The 18,178-nt window shown below is 43.1% G+C and overlaps 2 protein-coding genes across 2 annotated transcripts; both read left to right on the top strand.

Moving 5' to 3' along the window:
* Positions 1-760: 760 nt before the first annotated feature.
* On the top strand, positions 761-4,123 carry LOC103644037 (probable protein phosphatase 2C 34). The gene is made up of 4 exons (XM_008667229.3): positions 761-1,320; positions 1,429-1,802; positions 3,091-3,327; positions 3,417-4,123. Exons 1-4 carry the CDS (start codon positions 1,062-1,064, stop codon positions 3,675-3,677), a joined length of 1,131 nt encoding a protein of 376 aa, XP_008665451.1. The 5' UTR covers positions 761-1,061; the 3' UTR covers positions 3,678-4,123.
* A 522-nt stretch (positions 4,124-4,645) lies between these two features.
* On the top strand, positions 4,646-11,038 carry LOC100273287 (uncharacterized). Its single transcript, NM_001147728.1, has 17 exons — positions 4,646-4,810; positions 5,205-5,578; positions 5,685-5,729; positions 5,821-5,861; positions 6,336-6,417; positions 6,583-6,627; positions 6,715-6,771; positions 6,873-6,932; positions 7,010-7,137; positions 7,481-7,748; positions 7,826-7,892; positions 8,747-8,817; positions 8,923-9,012; positions 10,194-10,302; positions 10,437-10,528; positions 10,608-10,713; positions 10,832-11,038. The coding sequence occupies exons 2-17, from the start codon at positions 5,444-5,446 to the stop codon at positions 10,930-10,932; spliced, it is 1,497 nt and encodes a 498-aa protein (NP_001141200.1). The 5' UTR covers positions 4,646-4,810; positions 5,205-5,443; the 3' UTR covers positions 10,933-11,038.
* The last annotated feature ends 7,140 nt before the right edge of the window (positions 11,039-18,178 follow it).

Below are 18,178 nucleotides of genomic sequence, written 5' to 3'. Positions count from 1 at the left end.
CGGCTTCGTCGGTCACGGGGCAGGGCAGCACCAGCAGCCCCGCGTCAGCTGATATTTCTGCCGCCGCTTTGCCTTTTTTTCCCCCCTTTTCTGGAAAGCGTCGTCGCACATGTACAGCAAGCAGCTGCCGGGTGGGCTCCGTCCTCGGCGTCCGCTTCCGGATACGGTTATCTGCTTTGCCACGGACTCGGGCTCGGCTATCAGACGGGCGCCGCAAAACAAAAAAAAAGTCCGCTTATCACCGTCGGGACACGATCACTCGCCGGATTTTCTGGAAGACCAGCCGCGCCGCGGGCGGTTTGTTTAATGCAGGGCTCGCCCGGGCTGACAAGCTCCTCGTGCCCGATGCCGGCGACCTAGAGTAGTAGGCAAGGCGAGCGCTCTTCCGTAGTCCATATGCCACGCGGTGTTGCACATGTGCATGTGGTAAAGTACAGCAACTGGATGATCTATGAAGAAGCACTTGTCCATGTGTCACGGAGTCTGGCTGACGTTTAGGATAAGGAATCAAGTTACCGTGTTCTCTTGTACTACTATGGATCAGTACACCTAGTCACGCACACGCAGTCACATTAGAAAAAAGGGCGTCAAGTTACTCCTACTGTCCTCGATCTCCTGCAGCGATAGATGCCACAACCTATCACAAAAAAACCGGTCCACGCACACCTGTCTGTACTTGTAAACCGGACACGGACGGGAGAAAAAAAAACCCCAACGAACGGCAAATTAAACCATCCAATATCCTATAAAGCGACACACCTCACGGGATAACCACCGTAGACCCCGCGCGCCTCTTCCCCCCACCCCGACTGCAGCTCACCCCACACGCGCTTTCGCCGCACCAAAGCGTCGTGAGCTGCTACCTAACCTAACCCCACCGCCAAACAATTCCCCCATTCCTGATTCCAACCAGCCCGCCCCGTTCGAGTACACACTGAGCGAGGGAGACAGAGAGAGAGACGAGAACAACCAGCGATCTCGCGTATGTGTGTGGAGTTGGAGATATACAGTACAGAGGAAAGATCCGATATTTTTTGCTGTACGGCTGCTGAGCGGAAGAGATGTTGAGGGCGGTGGCGAGGTGCTGCGGCCACTGGCCGCCGGGCGCGGCGGCGGCGGACGGGATGCTGTGGCAGACGGAGCTGCGGCCGCACGCGGCGGGGGAGTTCTCCATGGCCGCGGCGCAGGCCAACCTCACCATGGAGGACCAGGCGCAGGTGCTGGCCTCCCCGTCCGCCACGCTCGTCGGCGTCTACGACGGGCACGGCGGGGTCGACGCCTCCCGGTTCCTGCGGTCCGGGCTCTTCCCCCATGTCCAACGTGCGTTTGATTGACTGCTTGCTAGTATCCCGCCTTCTCCTTTTTCTGGGTTCTGTCGTCTTGATCGTTCCACGGCTGACTCTGATGAGAGTTCGTTCCATGTGCCAGGCTTCGCGAGGGAGCAGGGGGGCATCAGCGCGGAGGCGATCCGGAGCGCGTTCGGCGCGGCCGAGGAGGAGTTCCACAGGCAGGTGAGGCAGGAGTGGGCGAGGCGCCCACGCCTGGCTGCCGTGGGCTCGTGCTGCCTGCTCGGGGCCATCTCCGGGGATACGCTATACGTGGCCAACCTCGGGGACTCCCGCGCCGTGCTCGGCCGTCGAGTGGGCGGCGGCGGCGGCGGGGCGGCCGTCGCCGAGCGTCTGTCCGCCGAGCACAACGCGGCGTCCGAGGAGGTGCGGCGGGAGCTCGCGGCGCTCAACCCGGACGACGCGCAGATCGTGGTACACGCCAGGGGAGCGTGGAGGGTGAAGGGGATAATTCAGGTGAGAACGCTATCAGTTAGCCATCCCATTTGATTTCATTGCTTTGGTGCGCCTGTGATAGAATTTGGGGGGAAACATATCTGCTTGTTTATTAAAAACTCTTATATTTGGTTGCTTGTTTGGCGTGTCAGCGTTACAATTTATAGAGTAGTTTGTTTGCGAGTTAACATATATTACTTGGTTGCATTATAAGTCTGTAACAAAACTATACTATTAATCTATTATACTATTAGAGATCCCAGCGTGTGCAAGGGGACCAGGGATTTGGAAATCAAGCTACCTTCTGGATCTTTCAACAAGTCATAGAATCTACATCTTTTCTTATGCTTATTCTGCTACCTTTGTCTTCTTAGATTGTTCTATACTTCTATGCTTTTGATGATTTATACTATCCCGGCTTAAACTTTACAGTACTGCAGAAATGGAACTAACGCAGTGGAAAAGTCTTCCTCGAAGGTTTTACTGGCATATATAAAACTTAGAGCAACTCCAAAAGATCGTGTAAACTAACCCAAAACAGATATTAGTCAAGAATAATGGTTTTTCTTACTCCAACAGCTCCCTCATTCTTCCCAAAAAATTAGCGTTCCGCATCTACAGCCTCCTCTCCCTCATATTTTGGTGTGTTCCATCCCCTAATCCATTTCTTAACGTATCAGATCATTCACAGCCTCCCGACGACCGTACAGATTGCACCACATGTCAAATTTAAATGAACTGTTGGAGTAACCATCATAATTCACTCTTAAAACTTTTTAGCATACTCTTAATAATTAGTTTTTGGTTAAAATTTTTAACATCTTTTTGGAGTTGCTCTTAAAAGCTATTCGATCCTACTGAAGATCCTTTCTAACTACTCCAAGAAAGAACGCTGAAATGGCCACATTCTGACTTTTCATGTCTTGATATCACTGTTGTGCTAAATATCTTTTCAGACTTTAGTTACTGTACAACTTAACATACTGTTCGGGGACAGCAGCTTCTGCACGTGAAATGTTTCTTTTTGTTATAAAGCTAACTTTATATGTCTTACCTTAGTTGTGGATTTCTACACATTGTTTGATCAACTTATGTATCCTGTCTTTTTGTTTCATATCTTTGGATGGATATTCTCTAAATTACTCGTTAGTTACTACTACAACCTAACTTAGTATCCTGAAAGACCAACACTAGTAAATGTGTATATATCTTGGGGAACTGAAATGTACATGGCCAAGAGGCCAACGCTAGTAAATGTGAATTTTCACATAACTAGAAGTATGCTAACATGTGAAGGTTGTAATGTCAGGTATCAAGATCCATTGGTGATTTTTATCTGAAGAAACCGGAGTACAGCTTGGACCCCTTGTTTCGGCAAGTTGGGCCCCCTATTGCGTTGAAGAGGCCAGCTCTTAGTGCTGAACCATCGGTTCAAGTACGCAAGCTGAAACCAAACGACCTGTTTCTGATATTTGCTTCAGACGGTCTTTGGGAGCACCTCAGCGATGACGCAGCGGTGCAGATTGTCTTCAAGAATCCGAGAACTGTGAGTGACCATTCCATCATAGGGCCCCTTTCTCTATGCTCGCGCCGTTTGCAGCCTGACTAATTGTGTGTCGTCACGAACTCTTTCAGGGGATCGCCAACAGACTGGTGAAGGCTGCCTTGAAGGAGGCAGCCAGGAAGAGGGAGGTCAGGTACCGTGACTTGAGGACGATCGACAAGGGAGTGAGGCGGCATTTCCATGACGACATCAGCGTCGTCGTGGTCTTCCTTGATCGCCACCGTGAGCGCCGCCACACTAGGGTCGTTGACTCGAGTAGCAACTGCATCAGTGCTCCCGTCGACATATACTCCTCCAACACACACCAGTCTGCGGAGCCCTTGCACGGTTAAAAGAGCTGAACTCTGGCTAGAGTAGAAGACTGGGGTTTGCCTTGCGCTCTCCTGCTGGTGAACGGTGGAGTTGTAGAGCTGAGGGACTGCAGTGCCATAGCCATAGGAAGGGAAGAACTCGAGATGTACATAGATAGCGTGGGTGTGTAGCATCGGAAAAGATCATTTGGTCTGGAACTACGTAGCGTAATTGGTCAGTCAGATCATTTTCTTGTTTCTTTTTGTCTGATTATGCTTACCCAGTGGTAAATCCGTCCATTGTATCGGATTTAATTTAAGAAATCTGTAATACAGAGGTGTCGTGAAATAGTTGATGACGCAACTGGAGGTTAGTGGTGACTGGTGACCAAAGAACATATGCTCTGCTTATGATCTAGAAGTTAGGTTGTGACATGAGAATATATACTATTTATTTGCAACGGATGAGATGCTCTTATTTCATTTAGCATTGCTTTTTGTCAAAACTTCGTTGTATGTAGTTACAAGATTACCTCTACCTGGAATCGTTGAAACTCTTCATGGTTCGTGCTGTGGAACGGACTGTTTAGATCATTCGCGGCGTTGTTTACGAACGGAAACTTCATGGTTTGTAATTGGAAACTTCTTTACGAACGGAATGTTTAAACGCCCCTCACTTCCGAACGGGAACACGGAGTATAATACTGGGCGTCTCTTCTGATTCCCTGAGCCAGTGAGCCTACAAGCCTAGAAGCTAGAAGCTTCCACAGTATTTTACAGACCTCATCTCCGAAACGTAAGCAAAGCCCCAAAGGTCCCACTAAAGAACCGAGCCAAAAAAATGGCGGCCGCTGCCTCCTTCGCTGCGCCGCGCAGTGCGGGCAGCTGCAGTCGTCGTGCGCGCGGCCAACAATTTCGGCCCATCACTGCTTTGGAATTCCGGCCCATCGGCCCAGCCCAGGCTTCCTTTTTCCCATCCCACGTGAGCATAGCCAAGCCAACAGGCAACAGCAAAGCCCAGGCTGCCCAGCACACGCGACGCGAACCAGCTGGCGAGGAACCCTAGCGGAGCACTGTGCAGGCGACCGCGGCGCGCTATCACTTACGGGGGGATACGGCGGCATCGTCCCCCTCGGCCCCTCCTCCATCCCTGGTGCGGCGGCGCCAGCCTGCAGGTACGGTGAAGGCTCCATGTCTCCACGGCTCCACCAGTCCATCTCTTCTCCCCAGTCCCCGATAGGCTGTATCTGTTTTGCTGATTTGATTATGGCCCTGTTTGGCACAGCTTATTTTCAGTCTCTTCACACATTTAAGCAGAAGTTCTGCCAAATAGACAGCTTTTGCAGCAACTTATCAGTTCAGCTGCCAATCAGAAGCTGCTTTTCATCTGCTTCTCAGATAAGCTGCTTTTCATCTGCTTCTCAGATAAGCTACTTTTTCAACAAGCAGCAGCTGTGCCAGCCAAACGGAGCCTATAGCTTGAATGATGAATGTTGAATGCTGCTGCCTTGAATTTAGATTTAGACTGTTGTGAGGTGTTGTTGAATGCTAATGAGCATATCTCTGCAGGTGTTGAATGCTGATTTGTTGTGGCTGATTAATCGGGTTGATCGTCGATTAATCGTGATTAGTCGGCTGATCGCCCTTCTGGCGATCAGAAACGATAAGGCAATCTGAAAACATTGGCCGCCAAACCTCCAGAGCGACTCCCGCGAGCCGTGACCACCATAGCTAAATCAACGCACCAGAAGCTTTCACGGAGCTGTCTCGTCCACGAGTGTTCCAGCTGACTCCTATTCCCTGCGTCAATGGCGAGCTCTGGCAATGAAGGGCGTGTGGTGGTGGACCTTGGCTCCGCGGCGGAGTCGGTGGCTGCTGACGAGGAGGCGCACGCCACGCCTCTCCACGAGATTGAGTCCCTTTGCATGCGCTGCGGCGAGAACGTGAGTGCTCCCGTACCTCACCTCTCTTTTTTGATGGTTCCGTCCTCTTCTGTTGGGGTGCTTGTCGAAGGTTCTGAGGCCTGTTGCTTCGCTTTCATGGGGTTAGGGCATCACGAGGCTTTTGCTGACGTTGATCCCGCACTTCCGGGAGGTACTTTCTGTGCTCATGGCCTCAGCTTCTTGTTCTGATTAGTATTGTTGGTTAGACTGGAGTTGTGAAATTTGCTTTTGTGAATCTGCAGGTGGTTCTGATGGCCTTCGAGTGCCCACATTGTGGTGAGAGGTAACGATATGCCCAAATTCTTGTTTATTGGAATTTGTCCAGGTCAATGATTAGTAGAGATACTACCAAGGTTATTAAAACGATAAAACGTTGAAAGCTCATGGGTGAAGTTTTGACTTTTAAACGTTTAAACGAACTTTATATACAGTTTTAAACAACACAGGAAAAATACAATATATCATAATTTCAGACAATAATATGAAGTTAAAACCAAAACAGAGAGGTTAGTGGCTTACCAAAACTTCACCCATGAGCCGGATTGGACCCAAAAGTAACTAACAGACTGGGTCCAAAAGTAGCTAATAGTCTAAAATGCATGAAACACTGTGTTTTATAGTTTAGAATGCCAAAACACGGTTTCAACCTCTAATTAGATTTTTGACGTTTAAACGTCGTTTAAACATAGTTTTAATAACACTGGATATTACTTGCCAATTGATGGTAATAATTTGAGTCTGTATCCTTGTGTTGTAGGAACAACGAGATTCAGTTTGCTGGACAACTCCAACCCAAGGGATGCTGCTACAGCTTGGAGGTTCCGTTGGGGCAGAGTGAGGTATGTGTTCTGCATAGCGATTATGTCTTATTTTGTTGATTTTGGCAAAACTAAGCTCTCTTATTGTCTGCAGTACAAACCTATTTTAACATTTGTTATAATAAAGCATTATTATGGTTACTAAAATATATTTACTATGATAACTAACTAGTGGTGCTGGTCCAGATGCTGAATCGTCAGGTCGTGAAGTCTGATTCAGCGACTATCAAGGTATGCTGATATTTGATCATCTTGATACATCACAGTAAATACATTGAATGCATTGCTTTTCTAACTATTCATTGTACCCATCTGCAGATTCCAGAGCTCGACTTTGAGATCCCTCCAGAAGCTCAACGTGGAACACTTTCTACTGTATGCTTCATTCCTTTCTGTATTTGTTTTGTTGGGAAACAGTTCCTTTCCAAATGTTTTCTTTTGCTGCTAGATTGGTTATTTTTTGCCTTGTAAATCAGGTGGAAGGGATTATTATGCGAGCTGTGGATGAGCTGCAGGCTCTTCAAGATGAACGGAAGGTGAATCTTTGGTATTTTTTATGCTTGGCTTTTGGAATTCAAATTACTCCACATGGTGACACGCTGATATTCTCCAGAAAGTGGATCCTCAGAAGGCCGAAGCTATCGATCAATTTTTACTGAAGTTGAGATCTCTTGGGTCAGGAGAGGCTGCATTCACTTTTATTCTTGATGATCCTGCAGGAAACAGCTTTATTGAGAATCCGTAAGTTTTTTGTGTGGGTATACCTCATAATTTATGTACTTGTTCTGATATGGAAGACATTGTTCTATGCATCATAATGTAAATGTTTGAACTACTTGGATGCTATTTTTTACATTGTTTCCTTTGCGGTAATATTGTTTGATTTGTCTTGTTACATAACCTATAGTAAGTGACTCTAAAAAAACTATAGTGATTTGAAAATGGACTAGATTGTGCTGTTCTGTAATCGCTGCATCTGGATAGTACATAGGAAGATAGTGGTACACTGTATGTTTTATTACCCCCGCCCCTTCATGTGCCTCATCTGGGTTTGCCACACTGATTAATCTTCATAAACCCACAGGCATGCTCCGTTATTAGATCCTTTACTATCTGTGAGATTCTACGAAAGAACTCGTGAACAACAAGCAGCACTTGGCTTTCTTGCTGAACCACCAAAAGAACAACCTGGAGAGGCTGTATTGCCTGCTTCAGCAGTGGAATCCAATTCTGATGGGTTGCAAAGCGTGCCCCATGGCTCAGTTGGAGCTGTTGCAGGTCGTCGTGCTATAGCTCAGGGAAACCCTGATGAAGTTGCTGCAGCATTGTGTAGATATTCAGCACCAGAAGAGGTATAGTTTCCAAGTTGCTGGCAACAATCTCCTCACGAATTATGTTTATCTGTACCTTATAAATTTCACGTGAACAGGTTGATACTTTACCATCAACATGTGGAGCCTGTGGAACAGAATGCGTCACACGTTTCTTTGCTACAAGTATCCTTTCTCCCGACTTTCACCATTTTAATGTTTAAGCTATTAAAAATAGATTACTCACAACACCTATGTTGCCATTAGTTATTTTCATGACCAAGCTCAGTAATAGAGTAAGAATAGTATCTTGGCTATGCTTATTTGGTTTTGTGATGACGTTTGTTCTCTTAGAACAAGGACTACAAGAAGGATCTTGTTATTTGTGTCAGAACACCTCTGCTGCCTTTATTTCTGTACCATGGATTTTGCATGTATTTTTCATAGTTGAATCTTGAATCTTCCACCGGAAAATTTTCTTCTTTATTGTTAAGGTACTTATTGTGAACAGCCATTAACCACCTGGAGAGGCTGCAATGGTTGAATATCTTGGTAATATGCAAGAATTAGCTATGTGACAGTTTGTTGGAATACATATCTCTGATTCTGTTGATTTTGGATCCTATATTTATTCCTGAGTTATTGATATTCCTGATATGAGGCCTGTCCAGGATGTTTATTAAGATTTGACCATTGTTGGTTGATCCAGAATTCCAGATATTGTATTTCACCTTTGAACTGTTGATTTTTTTGGGGATGGGGCTACATTGGGCATCGAACAAGACACAAGTCTTTTTTTGTTCTGGATGGTTTCTAGCTGGAGCTATGGTTTATGGCTTCACACCACTAAAACATGCATTGTTTGGTTGAATTTACCAAACATGCTTGCATTGACATATCAGGATTCCAGGACCTGAAACATAGCTGCAACCCTTTTATTAGGTTCCTGAATATAGGAATGTAACATTTGTGGTATCCCTGACCTGTCTGCTGCTTAACACTGCAATTAAAAAGTATATGTGAACCTTGACTTTTGCTAGAAATCCCATATTTCCGGGAGGTGATTGTTATGGCAACAACATGTGACATGTGTGGTTATCGCAATTCAGAGGTCAGTTTGGTTGTCCTACCACTGTTTTGTAAATAAGATTTAGTTACCTGACTGGCACATTTTGACACTTGTGGTTTCAAAACTCTCTTCCTCTTTGTTCACCAGCTGAAGCCTGGGGGTGAAATTCCAGCTAAGGGAAAGAAAATTACACTGCGTGTTCAAAATGCACAAGACCTTACTCGTGATGTCATAAAGGTTTGGATGTTTCCTGTTTACAGCAACTTGCATGCCTGTGCTTGAGATTGATGATCATATGACCGCAATGACAAATCTAGAGTAAAATTCAGGGATGGGGTGTGCCATACTATCACAAGTATATATTTCCTAATAATACAATTAATGAGTAGTTCAATACAAGTGCCCCTATGTACCAAAAATATTTGCCAAAATGAGAAAAGTAGTGTAGTTAGTGAAGGTGTGATGGCAAAATAAAAACAAACTCATCTGATTCCAAGGTTCTTGAAAGCTTAAATTTGAAAGTACTATAGGTTTCAATTCTCTATCAAGAACTAGTAGTGTTTTGGCGAACATGTATAAATAATTCTTGGGTAACATTTTGCTTAATATTAAACGATTCAGCCAAAATTCACACCATCAATATATGTGATTTATGGTGGTCAATTGGAACATGTATAATGTTTCCAGAAGTTTATTTGACACTATACTGAAGTTTATTATACACTAGGAGTCCCATGCAGACTGCATTTTTTTTCACACAAATTCTAGAAAGCCCTAATTCAAGCCTAAACCCTACTATTTCATCAAAATTTAACCAAGAAGCATCTAAATTAAATTGCAGAAACTCAAAATAGAGAATTAGTTAGAACAATCCATTTATGGAAAAGTTTGGAATGATAAAAGAAGGCAGTGCCAGTGGTCCAAGGCTAGAAAAGTCCAAAATGGATACTGGACACCCTTTGTTGGCCAAAGCAGAGTTAGTCGCATAGTGGACAATAGGTTGACTGGGAGCATAGCATGCACAATGGATGACACCATGGTGTTGCAGGGCCGAGCTTGCAGTCTAACCAAGTGATTTGCTTCTGCATTAGTGGGTCCATAGCCTGGTGCTGTGGGGGTGTGTAAGTGGTATGACCTGATGTCATATCAAGTAAAATATATTTGCAACTTCTGAGTCCTTCAGAATCTAACCCTGTGCTGTGCATGTTGTTTTTTTCTTTCCTTTTCGGCTTGTCATTCTGTAGTGTACAATATGAACTCCCCTGAACTAATATGTTGGCATTTCTTTACCTTGTTCATTACACAGATTGATAATTTATGATTCTATTGGAGGCACATACTTATATAGACTAAAGAACTTGTTAGACAGGACCCATCTTCTAATATACAACTTTGTTTATTTGGGTTTTGTTTTTCAGTCAGATTCAGCTAGCGTAAAAGTACCTGAACTTGAGTTGGAACTTTCATGTGGAACGTTGGGTGGTATGGTCACAACTGTTGAAGGTTTAATTGTGAAAATATGTGAGGGTAAGTCTGCTTCACTTTATTCACCCATTCTCTCTTTTTATGATGAAAATGGTATGTACACACTTATTGAAGCTCAGAAGAAGATTTAAATGTGACATGTGTATTCGTTTCCCCCGATTTTCTTTCGTTTACAGCTCTGGAGAGAATACATGGATTTCAATTAGGCGATAGTACACTGGAATGGAAAAAGAAGAAATGGGATGACTTCAAGGAGAGACTATCCAAGGTAATTTCTTTGCTCTCTCTCTCTCTCTAGTTTGAGGGTTTTACCCTAATGAATACGATTTGTCAATGTATTTTACCAGCTTCTGAGTTTACAAGAAGCCTGGACTCTAATAATTGATGATGGATTGGCGGCTTCATTTGTGGCCCCGGCTACTGATTCGTTAGAAGATGACAGCCAACTAACCAGTAAGTTAACCTCATCAACAATTCAGATACACGATGGTGCTCCCCTGATACCGGATGCTGCAAGTTAAAGGATGCGTGCATATATACTCATACTGAATGTGTTCTTTGTGGAGTGCAGTTGAAGAGTATCAGAGGAGTTGGGAGCAGAACGAGGAACTTGGTCTGAATGACATGGATACGTCCTCTGCAGACGCGGCTTACAACACGACCAACACATAATTTTTTTAGTTTTGTTGTGCCGAATGTATTTGTTACGCTATCAGTTTACTTTGATGAACTTTCAGTGTGTATACTAATATCAACAACTTATATTTCCTCTGACGATAAACATCGAGCGAACGTGCGAGGCGCAAACCCGATTTGCTGTCACCCGTGCAGGTCCATGAATTGCCAACGTTGGTTCGGAGGCACTGCTTTCTATTGGTCTGCTTTGATCTTTTGCTTTCCCTTGATCTGCTTTGATCTGCTGCATGGCAGACGAATGGAAGGTAGGACAGAGAAGTGGCGTCGTGTCGTGGAGAAAAATGAGGAGAGGATGAGTTGTGCGCATAACCTTATGTATGAGATGCGCCCCTGAATCTCTCTACGTGCAATCCTACTCGCGCCCAGTACTCCCAGTTGATGTGGTAGCATAGTTGTGGTACCTGATAACCAAATAAATAAAAAGCAAAAAACAAGGTGCTGTTTAGAACACGTGACGACACGATCGTGCATTGTTACAAGTCACGTGTTAATTTTGCGAAAAAATGCGAAATGCGAGCTCACTTGTGGTAAGTTCAGAGCAGTCTCTATAGCCCTTTGTGTTTCACATGTGAAGAGTAGTGCACACCCTCACTTATAAATTGGCTATCTCTTATATAGATAAGCAATATGGGACTAAAGCATCTCATGCCATCCCTCACATCACCTTAGCTTTCTTATTTGAATTGGGTCATCCACAAGTGGCCTAAATTTCAACAAGAGGTTCTTTGGGGAGAAGATGTTGCATGCGTAGGGTTTTAAAATAGCTGATCTTTATAGTAGTGATAATTATTTATAGGGTCGAGCTGATATAAATCTTTGTATGAAATTACAACCTTGCCCTTTCTATTACACAGTAACCCTTCATAATTGAGAAGGTATAATTATGTTATTTTACAACGCTGGCATGCCATGTATGTCTTTTCTTCTCCTTTGAGACCTTCCTCGTTTTCCCTCTTCGAAGATAGTTCTAGAGGCATCAAAGCTCCACTTTCTCATCTTCGACTTTTTGTAACTAAAAGTCGCCTATAGGGGGTGGATAGGCGAAATCTGAAAACTATAAACTTAAGCACACACTACAAGCCGGGGTTAGCGTTAGAATGAATATTAAGTCCGAGAGAGGGAAAACAAATCAACAAAGAAGTAAAGCGGATTAACACGGTGATTTGTTTTACCGAGGTTCGATTCTAAAGAACCTAGTCCCCGTTGAGGTGGTCATAAAGATCAGGTCTCTTTCAACCCTTTCCCTCTCTCAAACGGTCACTTAGACCGAGTGAGGCCTCTTCCTTAATCTCACGGGTCACTTAGACCCGCAAGGACCACCACATAATTGGTGTCTCTTGCTTCGCTTACAAAGCACTTGAGAGTAAGAAGTGAGAAAGAAAAGAAAGCCAAGCCAAGCAAACAAGAGCAACAAGAAACACAAGTGACCCTCTCACAAGTCCTAATGCGCTAGAGTTGAATTAGGGACTTTGATTGGATCAGTGGCTTTGATTTGTGTCTTGGAGTGTTGCACTTTGCTCTTGTATTGAATGAGGAGTGATGAATGCTTAGATTGTTGAAGTGGTGGTGGTTAAGGAGTATTTATAGCCCCCAACCACCAAACAACCGTTGGTGAGGGGCTGCTGTCGATGGGCGCATCGGATAGTCCGGTGCGCCATCGGACACTGTCCGGTGCGCCAGCCACGTCACCCAACCGTTAGGGTTCAGGCGCAGTCGGCCGTTAGAGGCTTTGTCTTCTTGTTGCACTGGACAGTCCGGTGCCGCACCGAACAGGTACTGTGTACTGTCCGGTGCGGCTCTGACGCGCTGCCCTGACTTCTGCGCGCACTGTAGCGTTTGCAGGTGTCCGTTGCGGTCGACCGTTGCGTTGGTAGCCGTTGCTCCGCTGGTGCACCGGACAGTCGGATGAATTATAACGGAGCACGGCCTGAGAAACCCGAAGGTGAAGAGTTCGGAGGTGTGCGGTCCTGGTGCACCGAACACTGTCCGGTGGCACACCGGACAGTCCGGTGCGCCAGACCAGGGCACACTTCGGTTTCTTTTGCTCCTTGAATTTGAACCCTTTATTTGATCTTTTATTGGTTTGTGTTGAACCTTTATGCACATGTATAACATAAACTCTAGAGCAAATTAGTTAGTCCAATATTTATGTTGGACATTCAACCACCAAAATTATTTATAAGAAAAGACTTAAACCCTTTCAATCTCCCCCTTTTTGGTGATTGATGCCAACACAAACCAAATCAAGTATATAAGTGCAGAATTGAACTAGTTTGCATAAGGTAAGTGCATAGGTTACTTGGAATTAAACCAATTTATTGTTTCACTAGATATGCATGGTTTGCTTTCTTTTATTTAACATTTTGGACCACATTTGCACCACTTGTTTGTTTTTACAAATTCTTTTTGGAAAATCTTTTCAAAGTCTTTTTGCAAATAGTCAAATGTATATGAATAAGATTGCAAGAAGCATTTTCAAGATTTGAAATTTCTCCCCCTGTTTCAAATGCTTTTCCTTTGACTTAACAAAACTCCCCCTGAATGAAATTCTCCTCTTAGTTTTTAAGAGGGTTTTAATAGATACCAATTGGAAATATATTGAGATGCTAGTTTTGAATACATATACCAATTGAAAATATCATACCAATTTGAAATAGATAACAAGATACCGATTGAAAACTTTATTTCGAAAATTTTGAAATGGGTGGTGGTGCGGTCCTTTTGCTTTGGGCTTAATACTTTCTCCCCCTTTGGCATTTGAAAGTGCATTTATCCCTTTTGTGAGTTTTGGTGATTTGGATAACAACACATTTAAAGGTCTAACAAGTTTGCTAAGTGTTGAACAGGAAATTCAGTATGATGAACATACTTGAATAGTGTATAATGATCAGTGAACAAGGTTCAACACAAGGTCAAATAACCAGTGAGACAATGCAAATGGATATAATATGGTCTCTATATTGGTTTGAATATATGGACAAGTCCTGAGAAATCACTATGCATAAATATGATCATAATAGAGGTTGAAGTGATTAAGAGGATTGGTCAAGCCAAAGTGAATAAGATATGAGGAATCATGAATTGACTTGACCATATTACTATTAGTCCATATATGAATATATGAGAATCAAACTAGAGCTTGATTGATCTTAGCAGTTATATCTAGATGACATTCAAGCAAGGTTCACAATATTGAAGAAATGATTCTCTCAATGGATGCTCAATAGGATGTGACTCAAGAATGGCTTGATAGGGTGAAGATAGCAAGGAAAGGGCTTCGAGGAACTAAGCGAAGGTGAAGGCCAAGCGACGGCTTGTAGACCGAGGTACCATGGCTAAGGTGAAGAAGAGAGTACTTGCACTAAATCGATGAACTAATCAGCTATGAAGAGTTACAACATGTTGATGCATCAGTAAGGTGACTTGAAGCCATGATTTGAACTCATATATGGTGATATGGCACAAGTCACAGGCTCGATTTGTGTTTGCTTCAAAAGGTGAGACAAAGATGTTTGTGATCCTTATGAAGCAACACCATGGAGAAATCACACTTGAGACACCAATGACTCAAGGAGTTTACTTAATTATATTTTATTTAACTTGAGTATAGGAATCGTCGTACTATCAAGGGGGATCCAAAAAGAAGGTTGGTGTTGGTACTAAAGCTCAAAATCCTTGATCTAAAACTTCCATTTTACCCTAGTTTCACTTCTGTTTTCTCAAAATCTGTGCAGCAGTTCAAAAATCGGTTCAACCGGACCTAAAACCGGTTCAACCGGTTTCTGCACTGTTCCGCTCTGTCACTGCCAGTCTGCCAGTCAGTCCTGTCAGAAAAAGTCGTGTGCAGATTTTGGGAAAACCGGTTCAACCGGATTTGAGCCCGGCTCAACCGGTTTTGAGTCCGGTCGACTCTCCGGCTGAGTAGGTCAGTGAACCGAGTTCTTCCTGGTGGAAACCGGTTCAACCGGTTTACAAACCGGTTCAACCGGTTTTTTGGCCAACTTTCCCCAACGGCCACCTGCTTTTGTGGGCACCTTTATATACACCTCCCACACTCTTCCCCACAGGAGAGCACGCACAAAACTTCATCCCCAACCTGAGAAACACCTCCCACTCTCTCTCACACACCTCTTGCCTCTCCCATTTCAAATCTTTGGAGAGAAATCTTTGAGTGAGTTTGAGAGCTGCGGTTTTTGTGCTTCATCTCCAAATCTCTCTTACTCTTCTTCATTCGAGCTTTGGTACTACATCGAGTTCTTTGTGGATTCATTACTCTTGGAGCTTCTAGCTCCTAGACGACTAGGTGTCTCTTGTGAGTCTCCAAATTTTGTGGAAGACCACAAGAAAGTTTGTATTACCCGCTCATTTGAGCAAAGATTATTGTGTGGGCTTGACCTTTGTGGTCAGCAAAGGGAGGATTAGGGTTGAAAGAGACCCGGCTCTTTGTGGGCGCCTCAACGAGGAAGTAGGGCACCTTGGTGGTGTGACCGAACCTCGGGATAAATCTTGTGTCTCTTGTGTTCTTGCTCATTGTGTTTGTTTGTGTTCTTCGTTCTCTCACCATTCCGTGAAAGATTTGTTTATATCTTTTTGGTGTGTGGATCTTGAGAAGTGCCCTTCTCAGATCTACTACTTTGAACCCTGTGGATCATTTAGAACATCTCATTTCCAAAGTTAACTGGGTGAATTTCGAGATCAATTCAGTTTTACCCAGTTTGCTTCTAGTTTTTGTTGAAAAAGTTTTAACTTGCCTATTCACCCCCCCTCTAGGCAACTTTCAATTGGTATCGGAGCCTAATCCTCGTTCTAACGCTTAACCGCGTGAGGAAAAGATCATGTCGGGGGGGCTAAGAAATGAAAGTGCTTCTAAGCTTGAAAAAGTTGAGGTTGCCTCGACTTTATCTTTTGGTGCAGATGTTGATCCTAGAGCAATAGATCTTGCCATGAGAATCGCCGAAAGGATGTTCCTCAAAATGAAGGAAGATGAGGCGAAGAACAAGATTGAAGAAGAAGAAAATGATCGATGGAGACCAAACGATGAATCCACCTCTTCACAAGGTTCGTCTTTCAAATCCACTTCTCATATGTGCTTTGTCGCTAATGGGAGTGACAGTGAAAGCGAAAGTGAGGATGAGGAGGAGCATGAAAGTGATAGTGAAGATGAGGATGATCTTCAAAAATTCTTCGCTCAGCTAAGCAAGAAGAACCGGATGAGCTTGCTCAATCTCATGAAAAGAGCAGAAGAACAAAAGGAAATGCTTCATAAGCAAGAAGACATCCTCATCGAAAAAATCAAAGACTTGGCGAAGTTGACCAAAGAGCATGAGAAGCTAAAGTGCTCTCATGATGATTTGGTCCAAAGGTATGAAGACATTTCAATTGAGCAAATTAAAGTTGTTCATCATTCATCATATATTGCTCAATTAGAAAATAAAAATGCTATGCTCAAGAACACAATAGAAAAGATAAATATTGAAAATGTAGCTTTGCAAGAAAAACATGATATGCTTATGTACTCTCATAATAAATTTATGGATTCACATATCATGTTAGAAATGGCTCATGAGGTTGTGTTAACTAATTTGAAATCATACCAACCTCACATATGCACATGTACTCAAATAGAAACTATATTACCATGTGCTAACAATTGTTGTTATCAAGCAAGCCAATCTTCCATTGAGCTAGAAATTTCAGGAATTAGTGATATTTCTATCACACAAGAAAATAAAGAGCTCAAGGAAGAAAATGAGAGGCTAAAAAGGAGCTTGACTCAATTGAAGGGAAAGTGTCATGCTCAACCTTCTCAAGATAACCGTGATAATATGGTGAAAAAGCTTGAGAAGGGGACAATCGTAGCATGCACAAAACCTCTTCAAAAGAATACCAAGCTTTCCAAGAAGGGCATGAGCAAAATCCATGGTGAGAAAATTAATGCTCATATGATTTGCTCTAACAATGTACCTATGTGCTTCAACAAAGAAAGATCAAAGAGAAGCGACAGGAGGTGCTATGGATGCAAGGAGAAGGGCCATGAAATTGATTCATGCCCCCACATGAAGAATCAAGACCTTGCACGATCAAGAAAGATGGCCATCAAAAAGGATGAAAGCAAAAGGCAAATGCATTGCAAGGACAAGCATCACATTTGCTACAATTGCCGTGAAAAAGGTCATCTATTCAAGGTTTGTCCAAAGGGTAAAACTCCTAAGCCTAACTTGTCAATACATTCAAATATGCTTAGGAGACCCAAATTTGACTCTTGTGGTAGAAAGGTGATGAGTTCACCACATTCTAGGACCAAGGCTATTTGGGTGCCTAAGTCCTTATTGGCTAACCTTGATAGACCTATCATGAGATGGGTACCAAAATGTACTTAATAAGTTTTGCAGGTACCTAGAGATGATATGAAGCTTTGGGGTGCTTGAGCGGTTTAACTCAATTCTTATCTCGAGCTATCAATCTTACATTATCTATCCTTTAAGATTGACCCAAAGATGAATTGAGTTGTTATATCACTAACTTCATATTCATCTCTAGCAAGAACTTGTGTTGTAGGGAATAAGGATTAACCTTTGTGGGAATCAAGCAAAAGGCCTACAACCAAGTGATATCCAAAGGATGGTAACAATTAATTCTTAAGTGCACATTGCTTTTAATTGGTATATTCCTTTGTGTCTTTTGTAGCCACATAGGAAAAATGAAGCACTTGAGAATGAACTTAAAAGATTTTACCTTGCTTTGGAAAGGATCTAATTATATGGTAGATTGCAAGTTCATATTTTTATATTATGACAATCTACATGCTTTAAATTGGTTGTATATATCTTGTGGCATATTTCAAATTGATTATCGTATTATTGCCATGACCTAGACATAAAGAGGATTATCCCATGTTCTTAAATGAATAGAGTGCTAAGTAAGAAATTCAAATTCTTAAAGCACTTACCAAAAGGGAAATTCTCTATATGACTAGAGTTGTGAGACTAATGTTTTTATCTAAGTGATTTATGTAGTTTCACAACATGAGAATGTGTTTCCCAAATGGAGTGTGACATTCAACGTTCAAAGAAGATCTAACCAATACTATGTGATGTATTCATTCTCATTTAAATTGGTTTTGAGTCTTCTACATTAATCACTTACCATGCTATGAATTAAATTTGCCATGTAAACTTAATTAAATAATCATGCTACTTTCATCTTTTTTACAATTGATGTT

The sequence above is a fragment of the Zea mays genome, chromosome 1 (genome assembly GCF_902167145.1).
Source record: "Zea mays cultivar B73 chromosome 1, Zm-B73-REFERENCE-NAM-5.0, whole genome shotgun sequence".
NCBI lineage: Eukaryota > Viridiplantae > Streptophyta > Magnoliopsida > Poales > Poaceae > Zea > Zea mays.
This window is presented reverse-complemented; position numbering and strand designations above follow the sequence as displayed.

What these genes read in the sequence shown, in the direction of transcription:
- LOC103644037 (XM_008667229.3), top strand. Translation starts at nt 1,062, where the DNA reads ATGTTGAGGGCGGTGGCGAGGTGCTGCGGCCACTGGCCGCCGGGCGCG. An exon ending in GGGTGAAGGGGATAATTCAG is followed by an intron (nt 1,803 to 3,090) that starts GTGAGAACGCTA and finishes TTGTAATGTCAG; the next exon opens with GTATCAAGATCCATTGGTGA. An exon ending in TCTTCAAGAATCCGAGAACT is followed by an intron (nt 3,328 to 3,416) that starts GTGAGTGACCAT and finishes GAACTCTTTCAG; the next exon opens with GGGATCGCCAACAGACTGGT.
- LOC100273287 (NM_001147728.1), top strand. Translation starts at nt 5,444, where the DNA reads ATGGCGAGCTCTGGCAATGAAGGGCGTGTGGTGGTGGACCTTGGCTCC. An exon ending in TGCCCACATTGTGGTGAGAG is followed by an intron (nt 5,862 to 6,335) that starts GTAACGATATGC and finishes CTTGTGTTGTAG; the next exon opens with GAACAACGAGATTCAGTTTG. An exon ending in GATATTCAGCACCAGAAGAG is followed by an intron (nt 7,749 to 7,825) that starts GTATAGTTTCCA and finishes TCACGTGAACAG; the next exon opens with GTTGATACTTTACCATCAAC.